The 18,231-nt window shown below is 38.1% G+C and overlaps 1 protein-coding gene across 2 annotated transcripts in view; it reads right to left on the minus strand.

Moving 5' to 3' along the window:
* ADCY1 (adenylate cyclase 1) overlaps nt 1-18,231 on the minus strand; it is a 163,049-nt gene that overhangs the window by 25,023 nt on the left and 119,795 nt on the right. For both annotated transcript variants that reach the window (XM_035318420.1, XM_035318419.1), the window contains 4 exons: nt 15,342-15,497; nt 10,856-11,050; nt 8,871-8,968; nt 4,982-5,066 (listed from right to left, as the gene is read on the minus strand). In XM_035318420.1, the coding sequence (XP_035174311.1) occupies nt 4,982-5,066; nt 8,871-8,968; nt 10,856-11,050; nt 15,342-15,497 (534 nt within the window). The remainder of the gene's footprint in view (nt 1-4,981; nt 5,067-8,870; nt 8,969-10,855; nt 11,051-15,341; nt 15,498-18,231) is intronic.

The raw sequence follows: 18,231 nt of genomic DNA on the forward strand, positions 1-18,231 counted from the left end.
AGTGGCCTCTGTGAGTCCAGAAGCTGCCTCATGTTAGATAAGAGCCAGTTCCAGCCAGCTCCAAAAGGGACCTACTGCTGGCCACCTCTGAGCCAATGTGTGACATTGGTTGCACCTCTGTGAGAGCAGATTTAAGAAAGAGAAAAAACAAACAAACAAACAAACAAAAAAACTGCTGTGCAACAGCAGATGGGAGAGAGGAGTGAAAAACAACCCTGCAGACACCAAGGTCAGTGAACAAGGAATCACACAGAATCACAGAATTTCTAGGTTGGAAGAGACCTCAAGATCATCGAGTCCAGCCTCTAACCTAACACTAACAGTCCCCACTAAACCATATCCCTAAGCTCTACATCTAAACGTCTTTTGAAGACTTCCAGGGATGGTGACTCCACCACCTCCCTGGGCAGCCTGTTCCAATGCCTCACAACCCTTTCAGTAAAGAAGCTCTTCCTAACATCTAACCTAAAACTCCCCTGGCGCAACTTTAGCCCATTCCCCCTCGTCCTGTCACCAGGCACGTGGGAGAACAGGCCAACCCCCACCTCTCTACAGCCTCCTTTAAGGTATCTGTAGAGAGCGATAAGGTCGCCCCTGAGCCTCCTCTTCTCCAGGCTGAATAAGCCCAGCTCCTTCAGCCGCTCCTCGTAGGACTTGTTCTCCAGGCCCCTCACCAGCTTCGTCGCCCTTCTTTGGACCCACTCAAGCACCTCGATGTCCTTCTTGTAGCGAGGGGCCCAAAACTGAACACAGTACTCAAGGTGCGGCCTCACCAGAGCCGAGTACAGGGGGACGATCACCTCCCTAGCCCTGCTGGTCACACTATTTCTGATACAAGCCAGGATGCCGTTGGCCTTCTTGGCCACCTGAGCACACTGCTGGCTCATATTCAGCCGACTGTCCACTATCACTCCCAGGTCCTTCTCCGCCTGGCAGCTCTCCAACCACTCATCTCCCAGCCTGTAGCTCTGCTTGGGGTTATTACGCCCCAGGTGCAGGACCCGGCACTTGGCCTTGTTAAACTTCATGCAGTTGACCTCAGCCCGAAGTGAGGAGTTGCTTCAGTTGCTAGAGTACAAGTTCCCCTGCAGACCCTGCAGAAGCCCATGGTGGAGTAGGCTGTCCAACTGCTGCCTGTGATGTACTATAGCAGAGCAGATCTCCATGCTGGAGACCATGGAGGACCCCATGCTGGAGTAGGTGGATACAGCCTGAAGGAAGCTGCAGCCCCTGGAGATTCCACTCAGGAGCTGACTTAGGGCCAGAACTGCATGGAGGAGTTCTGGAGAACAACGTGGAGGAGCAGAACAACATGGAGGAGCAGGAGCAGGTGGTCTGGCAGGAGATGCAGTCCATGGGGAATCTAAGCAGTCCATTCCTGAAGGACTGAACCCTGTGGTATAGACCCATATTGGAGCAGTTCTTGAAGAACTGCAGCCTGTGAGAAGCCCATATAGGATCAGTTTGGGAAGGACTGTATGCCATGGGAAGGACCCCACATTGGAACAGAGGCAGAAATTGATCATTAAAGAGTGGCGGATGACGAAGCATTATGGACTGACCACAGCCCCCATTCCCCGTTTACCTGTGCTGCTCAGGGGGAGGAGGTAGAAGAGTATGGATAGCAGTGGAAGGTGTTTTTAGTTTGCTTTTAGTTTCTTATTAGCAATAGGCAATAAATAACATTATTCTCGCTATGCTGAGTCTGTTTTGCCTGTGATGGTAATTGGTGAGGGATCTTCTTGTTCTTATCTCAACCCTTGAGCTTTTTTTCATCATGTTTTCTCACCCTGTTTTTTTGAGGAGAGAGAGTGAAAGATTGGTATGGTGGAGCTTGGATAGCCCTCAGCGTGAAACCACCACATATAGAGATCCATTTTGTTTTAATCAAAAAATACTTTCCTTCTTTTCCCTTTGTACTGAGAACATTTGGGACATCTATTATCTAGGGGATCCACAATACTTATTTCAGACCATGGGACTTCCTCCAATGACTTCAAGGGGCAAAAATCAACTGTATGAAAGAATCAAATTTAAAGAGTGGGAACAATCCTGTGTCCCTTAAAAGGAGTGGGCTGAGACTGGATTTGGCTTAAGATCAAATGAAACAAGCAAAAACATAATTTTTGAATGAAAGTCACAATTCCAGAATTAAAGATATTCAACTCATCACCAACAGCAAAAGCATAGTTTCCAGCAGGCACTGTAGTACCCACAGAAGAGCTTCTGTGGCCTCAGCACAACAGAAATTATATATTGAAATGCTTCACCTTCCTTTTACCTATGGAGAGATATTTCCTCCATATATTTGAACACAGAATTCAAAGTCTGATACAGATATAGATGAATCAGCTTCATTTGGACTGCAAAATATAAGAATACAATGATTACAGAAAAAATAAAAACCCTGTGTGATCTGAGAGTACATGTTGGCTTAGGTGTGGATTCAGCACACACAAGCATAAATGGGGAACATTTGATGTAATATAAATAGTAAATTTGTATAAGATAGACTATTACTGCAATTATTCATCATTATCATCTAATTTAGGTTGGAAGGGACCTCAGGAGGCCAATATGTGGATGCTATATTCTAGATGAGGTCTACTGAGTTCTGAGGAGGAGAGAGAATCACTTTGCGTGACCTACTGTTCGTATAACTGAGGATACTGTTGGCTGCCTTTACTACCAGGGTGTACTGCTGGCTCATAGGCAGCTTGCTGTCTGCCATGAATTCCAGGACCATTTCTACAGAGTTGGTCAGTCAACAGACTGTCTCATTGCAGGATTTTTTTCCTTCTAAGGGGCTGGATTTTGCATTTGTCCACACTGGATCTCATAAGGTTCCTGTCAGCCCATTCCTACAGTCTATCCAGGTACCTCTTAATGGTTGCCCTGCTTGTGTTTTGGCCATTCCCTCCGCTTTGGTGTCACCTTCAAACTCAACATGAGAATACTTCATGTCCTTCTCTAACTTGTTGATAAAAATGTTAAACAGAACAAGTCCCAGTATAGACCACTGTGGTACTCCACTTATTACTGCTTTCAAGGTAGAGTTTGACCTGTTAACCACTCTGCTCTGAATCTGATCATCCAGACTGTTTACCCATCAAGGTGTCCACCCATCTAGACCAAAATCTATGCATACATGAGGCAAGAAGTGTATTTTTATTCACACAAATAAAATACTTTTATAATGATGTCATATAAAATAAATGTATAAATATATATATCATTAATTCAGTTTGTAATGGAATCACTTACAGTGGTCAAAACAGTAATAATAAAATGCTGGGAATTCCCATAGTCTGAAGATAATGCTGCACGGTTAATAATGACAAAGCAAAACGCAGCTTCAAAATCAGTGGGTCCTGACCCATTGCATAAACTTTTAATTTTTGTGTGTGTGTTATATATGCTATAATTGTTGACATGGTAGGCTACTGGGTTAAAAAGGAAAATAAAACTTTAAAAGGTAATGTGTAAGATGTCTGAATGAAAGCTCTGACTGTCACATAAAAGCTTTATATTTCTGACTTTTGGTCATTTTGATATTTGCTCTTTCATCACAATAAAGCATTTTTGGTTTCATTTTCTTTGTTTTATTTGTGGGATTTTTATTAACTAAAGATGTATTGTCAGATCTCCTATATACTAGGTAACCAGTACAGTTCAACATTATTATAGTGATATGAGTGAGATGCTAAAGCATGAGGAAGCTGAGTCACTTGTCCAATGTAAAATAGAGAATGAATGCCAGAATACCAATTTACCCAGAGTGCCCAGTTCATAATTCTATGTTCATTATACATAGTACATTAGTTAATTTTTATTCATTATACAAGACAAAACTTCTCTACAAAATTTCAAACTATTATATTCAGAATTTTTATATATTTTTATTTTTCTAATGCTGGATTTGATCCTGTAAAATACAGTATCTCTAGAGGAACTTGGAGTAAGTTCAAATCCTGTGGACTGCTGAAATAAACCTTAAGTTTGTGCTAATTTCAGGGAAATGGCATAAAGAGGAGCAATTTCCTGCAAACTCATCTATGTCTACTGTTCATACACAGAACAACACCTGTTAGACTACTGTGCCTTTATGAAACAAAAGAGATCATCAAAATTACTCCAATAAAATTGTGTAGGTTTATAAATAAAAATCTGTTGTGTACCAGATACTCTGCTAATATACTGTTTATGCTTCCATGAAAACAATTTCCTTCCTCCTGCCAAAGGGCATATTTTCAACTAAAAAATTAGTGTGTTTTAATTACTGATGATTAACTGTATGTTTTCTCCTAATTAATGTCTTAAAAAAATGGTTTAAAACACTAAAATTTTCTTTCATCAGAAAATTAGTCTATAGAAGCCTTATTCTGATCTGGCTGATCTTATTCTTGCCTACAACAGCTAAATGTCCTTCTTCATTATTACTGTTGTGAAAATGTAATGCAGGAGGATTAATAATTTCTAAAGGTTTTGAAAAAGCCAAAGGTTGCATGTGCAAACATTGTATGTTATCATCAAAATGGTTGATGCTTTGACAAGAAAACTTTTGAAAGTAAAGGGGAAGTTATATTTAGATAACAATTGCAATGGAAGATAAAATAGCATACTTCATTGTCAGAAAAGAGAAAATGCCAGATGAAAGCAGCTGTTCATCTGGGCACTGGAATGATTCAGCCAGTGATAGGTGCTCAGAGAAGATGTAGCAAAGAAGAAAACAAACAAAATAATAGCATTAATGGTACTGAATGCTATACTGCTTCAACAATTACTCATGCATAAAGGTCCACATATAAGTGAAACATCTTGTATGATTTGGAGTGCCTAATATGTTACTTAGCAATGAGCTTGAAAAGCACATAGATTTCAGTCTCTGATGCTATCAAGTGTGTGTTGATGACTTCATAGTCCAAAACACAAAGCATAGCCAGTAAAAAAAGAAATGATAAAATATTCTTAAATCACTTACTTGTACTCGTGTGACATGTAGGTACATTATACAAGCGACTAGGAAGCATATGCAGAACACCAGGAGGACAAGGACTATGGTACTCCTAAAACCAAAATACAGTAAGAATAAATCAACCCAGCTTAGTAGTAGATATGAGAACAAACAGCACAGGCGTCCTTCTCAAACGGTGTTGGATGAGTGCTGGAGGATCTCTTCTCTCACCCTCACTGTAAAGATAACCATTGCAGGGAAAAACTCACAGTCAAATACACTTCTGTCCTGGTTTCAGTTAGGACAGAGTTAATTTTCCTCCTAGTAGCTAGTAGGATGCTATGTTTTGGATTAGGATGAGAAGAGTGCTGATAACATGCTGATGTTTTAATTTAACACCAAGCCAAGGACTTTTCAGCTCCTCTCTCTGTCCTGCCAGTGGGCAGGCTGGGGGTGCAGCAGGAGCTGGGAGGGGACAGACCCAGGACAGCTGACCCAAACTGGCTAAAGGGGTATTCCATACCATCTGACGTCATGCTAAACAATATGTAGGAATGGCTGGCTGGGGTGGGGGGGCCGTCTGCTCGGGGATAGTCAGGGCATCGGTCAGCGGGTGGTGAGCAATTGCATTGTGCATCACTTGTTTCATACACACTATTATTATTATTATTATTATTATTTCCTATCCTAATAAACTGTCTTTATCTCAACTCACAGGGTTCACTTTCCCATTTCTCTACCCCATCCCAGAGAGGGAGGGGGGAGGGTGAGCGAACGGCTGCGTGGTGTTTGGCTGCTGGCCGGGTTAAATCACAACAACTTCTCTCAAGGATGAGAAATCAGTAAACATTCCTCTACATAGTACCCACTCTGACCTCAGCAAGGAGATCAAATCATCCCAAAAGTTCACCCTTACAGGGTGTCAGGAGAGATACCTCCTAATTTGAGACTAATGAAGGATGATATGGAAAGTGGAGAGTCCAACCCAATTACTTGGCCTTGGCAGCTGTGTAACAGTTACCTGGTGCTTTTCCCTTCTAATCTCTCCTTCTCAAAGATTCTGAAATCAGAAGCCAGTCAAGTCTGTTACTTATCAAGTCAAATAAAATCAGAACAGACAGGTCAAATAAAATCAGAACGGACAGCACTCCCTTCTTCTATTGGCACAGAGCAACTCCCTTTTGATTTTTTTCTCAAATGGCAAGAAAAATCTTAGCTTTTGCAAAGATGCTGTAGTAAGTCTTACAATTCTTAATCTTCTTTCTTCTGGTCTTTCAAAATAGGTGTGTTCTTCATGAGAAGAGGGATACAGGCCAAGAGCTTCCATCCTCCAGCAAGCCAGTGTTATTGGAACAGTATTTTATAAATGTGAGCAACCTAGCAAAAATGAATCCACCAGAGCTGGTGCTTTGATTTATGTTCAAGTGCTGCTTGGCCCCATGCTAGCCATAGAACAAGGCCATATTACAGCAACATAGCATGATTTTCATACCTTCTTTTCTAGTCTTGTGAAAAGAACATGTATGTTGCCCTTGACCTTGAAAAACTTACATTGTTTTCTTCTAACAGTAGAAGAAAAAGAGCACAATTCTGTTTTAAAACATCTCAACATTCAGTTTTGATGTGAAATTCATATAAGAATTTATGTAAGAATTTAACAATACACAAACAGGGAAAATGCTATGGTATAGTATGTTTATCCAGAACCAAGAAGGAACTCTAGATGCTGTCATAATGTGGATTCTGAATACAAGTATTAATAGATAGCAGGCTCCCCTACGTTTTAAGACAACTGTCTTGTATTTAGGATAAAACATGCAAGATGGATTTAGGATGTAATATGCATGAAGAAGATGCAGGGGAGTGCAACAATGTCTTTCAAGGCAGCAACAGACAAGTGCTGAGTGGGACCCTGACAGATATTTGGATTGGCAGCAGTAACAAAGGGTTACACTGCTGTTTTTAATTTGTTTTTGATAAAAATTCAACCCAGCATAAGACATCAGCAAGGTTCATAATCATGGCTTTTAGTGGTTATGCTATATGTGTGCATCCATAACCGAACAGCTTAAGTCAACAGAAACATAGACTTTGTTCCACCAGCCCCAACTGGGGATATAATTATGTCCTTAGCTGTTTTGCTGAGATGAACACAGAAATTGGGAAAATGTCAAGACTATTGCATTTATGTTTTTATGCAGCAAGTGACTATATTACAACAATTTCTTGTCTTTAGGTTTTGAACTTCCTTCTTGGAATACTGCGATACATGTCAATCACCATTATTATCACCAATCCCACTGTAGTAACACATGACATGTCTTCTCTTGGCTTTTGCATTCATCGTCATATTTACAAGTACTTTTGGCAACTGAATAGCTTAGAACTCCAAGTTTTGTGGAGGGGAGAAATTTTCTGATACTTCTAGAGTTTTAGTCTACCTCATGGTTGCATTTGTGTCACAGCAAGGAAAGTGTCAGGACAAACTAGTAGTTTTGCTGTCTAAAGCCACTGCTCACAGACACACTGGAAAAGAGAACTTGAGACTGTTCATTGAGTAAGAGGCTTTTCTAACTGGCCTAGCAATGAACCAGTCCATTTTCATGGCATGCAGTAGCTATGTCTGGAGCTTCCGCATCTTTATACGAGAGCTTAAGCTGAATATCTGTACTTTCTATCTATACTTTTTGGAAATGTTTGCAACTACCATAGCACATGATTCGTGGAAACTCATTCTACTTTCAATGACAGTAATGCTCGGTCTATCTTTGCTTTAAATTGCTATGTAATGCAGCTGGGCCTTACTTCAGAAGTAGGTGAAAGTGTTTTCAACTGTGCTCCAGTCAGTCAACAGAGGTTGTTAGTCTGGAAAGTACATGATTTTTGTAAGTGATTTTGAATTCTTCAGATGACAGGTATCACATTAAAAATTATTTGGTGATAATTATTATCAAAGTAAAAAAGATTACTCTCAAACTTTCAATTAGAAATAATAAAACCATATAAGAGTAAGTATTGTTCTGACTAGAGATTTGTGAAAAGGAAAGATTGGATTTAAAAATGGATTTTCTAAAGTATTACTCTGTGGCCAGTTCTATTGCCACTGAAAACTAATAATTAGTAAAAGAGTGTGAAGCTTATTTTCAATGCTTAGATATTATAGATATAACTTGTAGATTTGAAAATTAAATCTTATAATTTTTTTCTTTAGTAAGCATTTATATAGAACTGGCAAAACTTGAATTAATTACTACATTATATCACTTAACAATAAGTACCAACCCTCTCCCCCCCCAATACTTGGTTATGTCTGTCTTAGTGCAGCCGAGACTGCAACTCAGGTAAGAATGTTTCTGTCAATATTTGAAGTAGCTAGTTCAAAGCCAACACAAATTTAGAAAAGCTGCTGTAACATCTGTGTCTGCAGTGTAGAAATGCTTTAAATTAAAAATCTTTAGCAGATTTTTGTGTTTTCAATGTCCGAATAAATCTTTCCACAAACAAAGAAAACAAAACAAAATAAAACAAAACCCAGAGAGACTAGGTAAGAAATTGTTTTAAATATGATACCAATGACATTGAAATTTTGGATGCCCCATACCAGGAAGAGTTTAAGGCCGACTTTGGGCAGTAGTCTAGCAGTAGGTGACCTTGTCCATGGCAGAGGGGTTGGAACTAGATGATCTTCAAGGTCCCTGCCAGCCCAAGCCATTCAATGATTCTATGTCATGGATCATTTGGATAACTAGATGAGATAACAGTTAGTCTGAAGAAAGACCAACAGACAATGTCCTGTTTGAGCAGCTACTGGCCTTGGTGCATATTGTCATTTCCAGAGACATGGATGTTTTGATTTTGTGCAGGATGCTTGAAAATGTTCAACTTTGAATTATAATAGCAAAAGACAGAAACTTACTGTGGTATTATTAAAAGGTAGACAAGGCCAAATAAGGCAGCTAGAATTAGTGAGAGAACTACAGCACTGGTGAAGTATTCATCCTGAAGCTGGTGGTACTGTTAGAAAAAGGAGGAAATGAAGACAGTGAGCGTTTTATACAAACCCTGCCACCCACACTTAACCATTCTCAGCAAGAAAGAGCTATAACCTAAAATAGAACAAGACTCTTCCCACTTTGCAAACATACAAATAATCATTGTTTAATTCTCGCAAAAAATGGAGGAGGCAGGTCTATGCAAGATCTTGCTTGATAGTCTTCTTTCAGTGATTTGCTGGCCTAGATGTTTAGTTTTCACCCTGTAATTAGTCAAATCTGCATTAGACCCAGGCATAAGTTTATCTTCTGGTACAAAAATGAGCCAGTCATTTTGAAGCAGAAGGAGGAAGAACTCCCTCCTTCCTCCACGCCTTGCTGCTGCCTTCAAGGTGCATTGTCACCTCATACACTCAGGATAGGACACTGATGGGTCAGGCTGGAGCCAGGTGCTACTGGGAGATTAGGTTCAGTTTTCAGCAATTATTGTCCCTGATTCCAGCTACAGTCCTTACAACATAAAAATTTTGTCAGAAAGATCCAAATTTCAACCTTTTATGTACCATAAAAAGCTAGAATTCAGTTCTGTCAGTTAGACAGCGTAACACTAAATTTACACCAAAACACTCCTGACTAGGATGCTATTGTAACCTCAGAAAGCAAGCAGTTCAGTAGAGATATACACACACCAGTTAAAATCAAAGGAAATTGAAGCCAAGATTCCACATACTCTAACCCTGTAATGCCAGTATAGGAATAATATACTGCATCTTGCAAGATACAGTATTTTCTCAGGGAATAGAGTTTACAGCATTTAGTTCAAGATTATAAAATATACATATTACTGTCACACTGGCTATTCTCATGTCTAATTTGAAACATATACAAGTGTGAAATACAGAGCAGCCTGGAAAAACACATTAACTGCACTTTAAAAAACATACAGACAAACAGATTCAGTTCTAGGAAGTTTTGGATTTTTTAAAGCTTGTGTTGCAATTTAAAGGAAAAAAAGCAAGCAACCAACCAACCAAACAAGAGCAAATCTAAGCATATGAAAGATAATTTTAAAGTTCTAAATATTCCCAAAAGACACCATACAGTTGAACTGAAACATTCCCTTCCTTCAGTAAACTTCACCTGCCATATGCAAAACAAAGTTCTTACTTCAAAAGCAAACAAAATCAAATAATAAAGCACTATGGGAACCTGAAATAAAAGACAAAGCTCAAGACATTTAAAAAGTAAAAAATGGGTCCAATGGGGCACACAGACTTCTGTCTTGAAATAGTACTCACAAGGTATCTTAGACTATGATGTGACTTGCAGTGGAAAAATGAATTAAATGTTACCACCAAACTAATACAAAGCTGTATTATTATTATTTTTGTTAAAAACAAATAAACCAAATGTTTATATATTTGAAACATAATAATAATAATAAAACATACAAGGCAGGAACAAACACTTCTACTTTGATAACTCTTCCTACATATGTATTTATGTGCTTCTGGAGGAAGTCCACCACTTTCAGCACAGTTATACTGGTGAAATTAAGCAGGGGAATTAAGCTTTTCTTTGTTTTATAGGATGGATTGGATCAATCCACATCAGGCTACATATGCAGAGGGAAGCATCCTGCCTTCCATTAATGCCTTCCCTTAGCCATTGAATCAGTAGGCAGCCATATCACCATGAGACAGTATGAGGAGCTTGATGAGTAGAAAGATACTGATCTTTCTTTTTATCCCCTCCAAGTACTTCCATAGAAGGTGAAGATAATTTGGCCTTCTTACCTAAAAGATAATCCATCAGATTATATAAAGATAGTGAGTAGAATTAAACAAAAACAAATGCTAGTTGGCTCACAGTCAATGAAATCAATAAAGATATTTTAAAAAACCCTTACTTTATTTTCACGCTCAATTTGTTTATATTTCAGGGTAATGAAGTTCAAGTCAGCCATCTCAGACTCAGTTTGACGGGCCTCTATCAAACGGCTGATGTATCTGTTTACTCGAGTTCCAGGAGTGTTATATACGACATTGGTAGAAAAAGAGGAACGATTCCTGAGTTTTTCAGAGGCTGTCCTTAAAGCTCTCCTCTGTAGCAGAAATTAAGAAAAAAGCACAGACTTTTATTAACATTGACATTTATTGTGTTCATATTATCCCAAGTTCACAGTCAGTATGAGAAATTCAATATGAACAGCAACTACAAAAACAAACAAACAAACAAACAAAAAAAAACCCTCCTTAGATGAAATCCTGATCTCTTTAGAATTGATGACAAAATTCCCACTCTGTTCCAGGATTTCAATCCTCATCTGCAGAAATCTTCTTTACATACTCCCCTGAGACTTTTTTTCCACTGAAGAAATAAACGGTTTGATCCCAAAGTCACTTTACCTAGCAAAATCATTAGATGTTTTATCTTAATAAAAGACACAGAGCCCTGCACATCTTGAAGACATGACAACCATGCTCTTCATGACACAAGAAAAGTTCTACTGGCCCAGACCATCCAGGTGTCAATATATATTTGGAAATAAAATTTTCTGTTAGTTCTTGCATGATGACCATGTGTGACTTCAGAGGATCAGAAATCTCAGATTTTCATATTTCTAACTCACCCGAGTGCGATCTTGTTTAGATCTCTTTAGTATGCACTTTTAGGCCACTTGCACATCTGGATGGAGCAATCTAATAAATTATCAGAGCTAAACTGCTCCTCACTGGGGTTAATACCTTCAAGGCTGACATAGCACAACAGGAAAGATGATCCCTCAAAGTCCTTGTCAGTGCAAAAGCTTTATTGCAGAGCATATCTGAAAGAAATTTTAGACAACGTGTCTCACAGGGAGAGTTTAGAACACTCACAGAGATCGTGAGCAGCATCTCAGCTACAATGGTGGTAACCTTCAGTTGAGGGCATTGTAATTCAAGCCACTATGGTTAGATCTGCACTAGTATGACAGTCCATGGGTCAGCACACACTGAAAGGATCAGGGCTTTCACAAAACAGACTTGTAACTTCATCATTTTTTAACATGGAGTGATAAAGATGTAGGCCAATCTTTCAAAACAAACAAACAAACAAAAAACACAACCCAGTCATATAACAATTAGCATGTTGAACAAGACAAATAAGATATTGAGTATTATTTTCAGCTTAAAAGGTGTCAAGCTTCACTTCCCAAATGGGTTTTGACAGCCCAGTTCAGTAAAGTTAAACTTTTAAAATACAATTAATATAATATATATATAAATATATAATATAATATAATGTGTTATATTACATTTTATATATATAAATAATATTATATATATATATTATCTAACATCTGCAGAGTTCAGGAAGACTATTCAACACATTAGTCTGCTCTGGGAAAAAGACTCCATTGGCTCAGTTTATAATCAGTAGAGTCTGTCAGCAAGCTGTTATAAATTTCTCTCTTCAGAGCAGTCAATACTTAATAGCCCACTCTTTAAAGGATATATTACAAAAATAAATCCTTCTAAACCAGATAGTAACAAGAGGTGGTGCCCATTTAAGTAATTCTGTAGGAATGGCATTTTCCTGTCTTACTCCACAAAAAGTAGTTCTTGTAAGATCCTCATCATTGAACAAACAGTGGACTACAGCTGTAGTCCTGTTTTGTTGTCTTCATATGTAGAGAGCAGTTTATTAAACAATTATGTATATTGAAAAATATATAATAACAAATTGAAATATTTTTCTTCAAACTATCAGATCCTATTACTTGTGAAGTTGAATGTAGTGTAAGAAGTAGCTATTTCATCATGAAAAATAACCTTATGGACATATGTGGATTGGAGCATTCAAATCCAATCCTCTGCTTTTAGTTAACCATAACAGAAATCTTAATTTGAGAGTCATACAACTATTCTAAATATTTCTAACTATAAATTTGTTCTGTTGCAGAAGACCTTTCAAACAGGCCAAAATCTACCAGCTCTCCCACAAGTTTATATGGAAACTATGTGCTGTCCAGGAATATTGCCAGGAATTAACAGTTTTGCTGTTCATAAAGATAAAAAAGTTAACATATGTATTGCTTAAGGTGAGGCAAAAAAATATATCTTCTGGAATTTTTAATAATCTGAATTTAAACCACAGGGATGAGCACATAGGGATAAGCAAAACAGCTTTCTTTAAGAAAAATAAAAAATAATTTTTAAAATGTTTCTTTGCTTTAAAATCTGAAATGGGAGTAGACAATGAAATAAACACTGTTAACTAATACTCTAAAATAGGGTCAAAGTTACTGTGCTAAGTCAAATTAGGTGTTGCTCACAGATAATTACTTCCACTAGGTCTCTTATTTTTTCCTCTGTTATTATTTCATACAGTAAAGTTATACGATATATTATTATCCATGATCAAGAATCATCCTGTCTCCTAGGCTGGTGTGTATGTGTGTATCTATGTTTGCCCAGACTGTTAATGACAATACTTTTATCTATACATCCTAAATAAAAGAGAACCATGAACCAGGCCATGAGTCTGCCTTGGAGACATCTACACAGGGTAGTTCAAAACAGAGCAAGGTGCAAGCTAGCACTTCAGCAGTGTGAACAGTCTGGACAACAGTGCCTGAACACACCACCTGGTCTTCTCCTATTTAGATGGCAGTGGAGGCCTCTGGGGCAGGCTGGGAGTAGGTGGGAATGCTTTGTGCATGGCATGGGGTTGTGTGACCACAGCTGTGCCCTCTTATGCAAGTGGAGCTGCACTTGTGGTATTATCTCTCACAGTTCAGGTTGGATATCAGGAAAATGTTCTTCGCTGAGAGGGTGGTTGGGCACTCAAACAGTCTTCCCAAGGACATGGTCACAGCACTACACATGGTCTGATTTTTGGGTGGAGCCAGGAGTTGGACCTTGTGGGTCCTTTCCAACTCAGAATATTCTATTATTCTATTTATATTACTCAGAAATAATTAAATAAATATATACTGCAGTAGTGTGTTGACGTTAAAGCCTTTATAGACATACCTTGCTTTAACTGATTAGAAGATTGATAATCTCATAAGAAACCTTGGATTGCAACACAGTGCATTTATATTAAAAACATGTATCATACTCATGTTAAAAGTGCTGTAACAGGTACAAAAGCTTGGAATATGGAATAACCAGTTCAGATAAAGAAAGCATTTCAGAACTTCACTGTATATGTTCTCACATGAAAACAAACAAACAAACAAAACAAAACAAACAAAAAAATACAACAAGAACAACACATCAGAACCCTGGCAAAACCATATCTGGATTTTCTGTGTGTACTACAGCATTTCTATATTTATACACATTAGAATCATTGTAAAGGACTGCATATGTTTCAAAGACTATAGGTGTTGCCTTTTTTAAAATACTCAAAGAAAAGTACTAATTTACAACTGTAAAGCCATGCCGAAGCCCCTGTGTTGGCCTATTTCAAAAGTGAATCTGGAGTTTCTGAAATTCTTCACTGAAATTGTGTTTTAAAGGAGCTAACAGAATTTTCTCTCTTTTTCCCCCAGAAGAAACACATGCACATGTAAAATACAAACTAGAAAAGTTATAATTCTTTCTTTAAGTAAGATTTAGATTGAATCTTCAGTAACTGCAAATAATTCAAACAATAATAATTAAAAAATAATAAAACAAGAAGTGGAGCAGTCAAATACAAAATGAAATACTGATCCCAGTGCACACATTTATTGCTTTGGAGCACTGGTAGAACAGCATATGCAATATTGCCACCTGCCGGCAAAGAAAATAGAAAGAGCAAGTCTTCAAATGTTTTTTCTCCATAAATTTCTGGGTAGAGCCATACACAGAAAAGGAAGTAAACCAGTAAAACAGTCTAGTAGCATATAAAGCAATCATGAGTTATGGCATTAAAAGCTATTCAAAAGCAAGAAAACTGTATTTGATAATTAGGGACTTAGATATTTGTATTTGGGACTTAAAGGGTTTTTTGTTTACTAAGCAGTTGTCTTTTGCTTTTTAGAGAACCACCTAGAGATATAAAAGTATGTTCTTATTTTGCATTTGGTGCTATCAGCTTCAGACTGTGGTGGACTCATGATGCAAAAGAGCAGCTCTTGTTTATTGCATAAATAGCCTCAGAATCTTCCTTTGAAATAAGCCCTTAATAAAAGCCATGTGCTGGTTTATTCAAGAGGAGCTCCAAATGTAAAACCTGGTGTAATTAAGTTTTGTCTTTAGTGTTGAGATGGCTGCATGTATTTCCCATTACTGTGGGCATTAGATAGCTCTAGCTGCAGCAGGAACACACGAAGCATCTGGCCAGGCCATCCCACAAATATTCAGAGCAGGTCTGCTTGATGTGACCCTGAAACCAATACTTAAAGAGCCCACATGAATTACCTTATCGTCATCCTCACACGTCATGACATTGGAGAAAGGGATCTCTGCTTTGAACATCTTACGACAGTGCATGAGCTGAACAAGCAGATAGCAGACTGTCTTGAACTTCATTCTTTTGGCAGGCTTAATGTCTGACAGAATCAGTCCAGGAAATATCTGTTGATCAAAAAATATAACTGTCGTTAACATTCCCATCCATACCTGCAGATATCTATATCATCTAGTGGTTAGAACAAAACAGTAATCTGATCAAGAAGCAATGCATTTTGATAAACATTATATATTTACTTATGAAGACTATTACTTTTTTTTTTTTTTTTTTTTTTAAATCTGGTACATAAAACCTGTTACAGAGAATATTTAAACAGTTAACATTTTAGCAACAGTTTTCTACATAGAAATGCAGACTATTAAAAATATTAATGATGAATTCATAAAAGAGGCTATATTTTTATTTCTTTAAACTTAAAAAAAAATCTGGAAATAGAAAAAATATTTGGAGAAAAATAACATTTTTAGTAAATTAAGTTAAAAATATAATTGTCTCATTCTTATTTCCTCATGAAGCATTATACCACAGAGAATTATTCTCAAAGGGTTGGGTATAATTTTTTCCTTTTACAACAGAGCTCACAGTTCAGCAAAGACAAATATTTTCTTGCTTAACTTAACTTTTCATCATGTATGATGCTGACTTAAATAAACCTCTAGTATGCATTCAGATGCTTTCACAGATAGAAGAGTGATCCTTTATTCTGCCCTTAGCATTTATATCAATGTTATTCATGCTTCTGGCATGTAGAACATGTAAAGCAGCCTCATGGGAAATGTGGAAGGACCCCATGCCACGACAGAATAGGAATTTAAACTTGTAAGATTAACCTATTCTGGAACAGCAAAATAAAGAAGTAGCAGAGGATTTGGTCTCTAGCACTTCTAAATACAGAAGACAGAGCAAATCTACTATAAAAATCTTATTTAAATGTTCTAAACCTCACAAATGACACTGAAGATTTGCTGTCCGGTCCTCACAATATTATGATTTACTGAACAGTTTACATCATTACTTAATTGTCAAGGAATGAAGAAGGATATATAAACTGTAAGCACTTGTTTAATGCATGTTTTCAAGGATGTCTAAATTTAGAGATGGAAGTAAATGACGCTATGCTTATATTTTGAATGGCATCTCAGATATTAGTTTGCTATACTGTTTAACACAGTTAAGCACTTGCACTTCATAGAGAATCAAGAGTATATACTACTGGCCTACCAATACCCTGTTTAGTAAGTTACACTGTTCATGAAACACAAAAATGAATTGTGTGTAAATACCTGAACATTTTTATTAGCAGATGGATATGTTATATATATTTATATATACATATATGGATATATAGAAATGGCCTGTTTCAAAAGTGAAAAGTTTTTTATGTGTGCATATGTACTTTATTGTACACTGAAAATCTGATTATAGCCAGATAATATTGCCATCATCATAGTGCACAGTCATCAACTGGGATCTAAAAGGACACTAGTGTGTCACTTGATCAAATATAGTTTAACGTAAGTCTCTGTTAAGAGGTTCCTAGTATGAACTTTCTTTTCAGGACATCCTGCCAAAACACTCTGTGTTGTGTTGCAGTGATCACACAGAAGATGATCTACAAGGTTGTTCATATAGTAAATATAATTTAGGTATTCCTCAGGACACTAAGTATTCCTCAGGACACCAAGTAAATAGTTGTTACACTTGACTATGGCAGATATGATCAGCTGTTGAGCTTACATTCTCAGCAGCTAAAACATACTTTTTGGACAGGTACTCTATTTACAAATTTTCCTAATGTAGCAATAATAATAATAATGCAGGCGTATTCTGCAGCAGAGCAGAGGATTGCAGCATTCAAGGGAAATTCCTGCATTGAATAAACTCCAGGGAGCAAGAGAGAGCTGCCAGGAGCTGGCAGCCCTTGTGAGAGCGGCTGGAGAGGCTTGGGCAGGGCCAGGAGCAGCAGTAGCCACCCTCCACATACAAAGGCAGCCCCTAGGGAGAGAGAGTGACCAGGAGTGCAGCAAACAGGACTCATCAGTTTGCATGGGAGGGTGCTGAAGTTTTGCCAGCTCACTCAGGGAGTGATGGTATCCACCTGACAGAAGGCCACTGCCTCTCTAAGCTCTGCACCCACCACAACTGATACAGCTTCCCACAGAGAGCTCTGGTGGAATATGGAGGATTCCTTATCCTCTGTCCACCTGGCTGAACACAGTGACTTAAGGATAAAGGACAGTGGCAACAAGTTCCTGCCTTGCATAGCAGGCACATCTCCTCAGTGACTACCCCCCACTTCCCAGGTGCCCTTGTGTAATAGGTATGAAGCTCTGCAAGTGTAACCAAATAATAATGAGGATCATCTAGCTTTAAGGTGTCACTGAGGTTAAGGTGGCCTATGCCCTGCATCAGAACTGCTTCCACCAAGAAAAAGATGAGTCATTTTGTTTGGATTCTCCCTTCTGAAGATAACAGAAGACACAGTATACAGACCAGACCCACTTCTTAGGGAAGTCTGCTGCCTCCCTGGGGCCCAGGTTAAAGATGTGAAGAGAAAGCTTTGTACCCTGGTGCCACCCTCAGATTGTTATCCATTATTGATTTTTCACGTAGGCAGCAATGAGGCTCCAACAAGAAGTCCAAAGGCAATCAAGTGACACTTCAGGGCCTACGGACAAATGGTTAAGAGATCAGGAGCACAAGTAGTGTTTTCCTATATCTCTTTGGCTGCAGGGAATGGTTAGGGGAGAAACAGGAAGAAACAACAAATCAATACCTGTCTCCGAGCCTGGTGTCGCTGTGGCAGGACTTTTTTTTTTTTTTTTTTTTTTTTTTTTT

The sequence above is a fragment of the Oxyura jamaicensis genome, chromosome 2 (assembly GCF_011077185.1).
Source record: "Oxyura jamaicensis isolate SHBP4307 breed ruddy duck chromosome 2, BPBGC_Ojam_1.0, whole genome shotgun sequence".
In the NCBI taxonomy this organism is placed as follows: Eukaryota; Metazoa; Chordata; class Aves; order Anseriformes; family Anatidae; genus Oxyura; species Oxyura jamaicensis.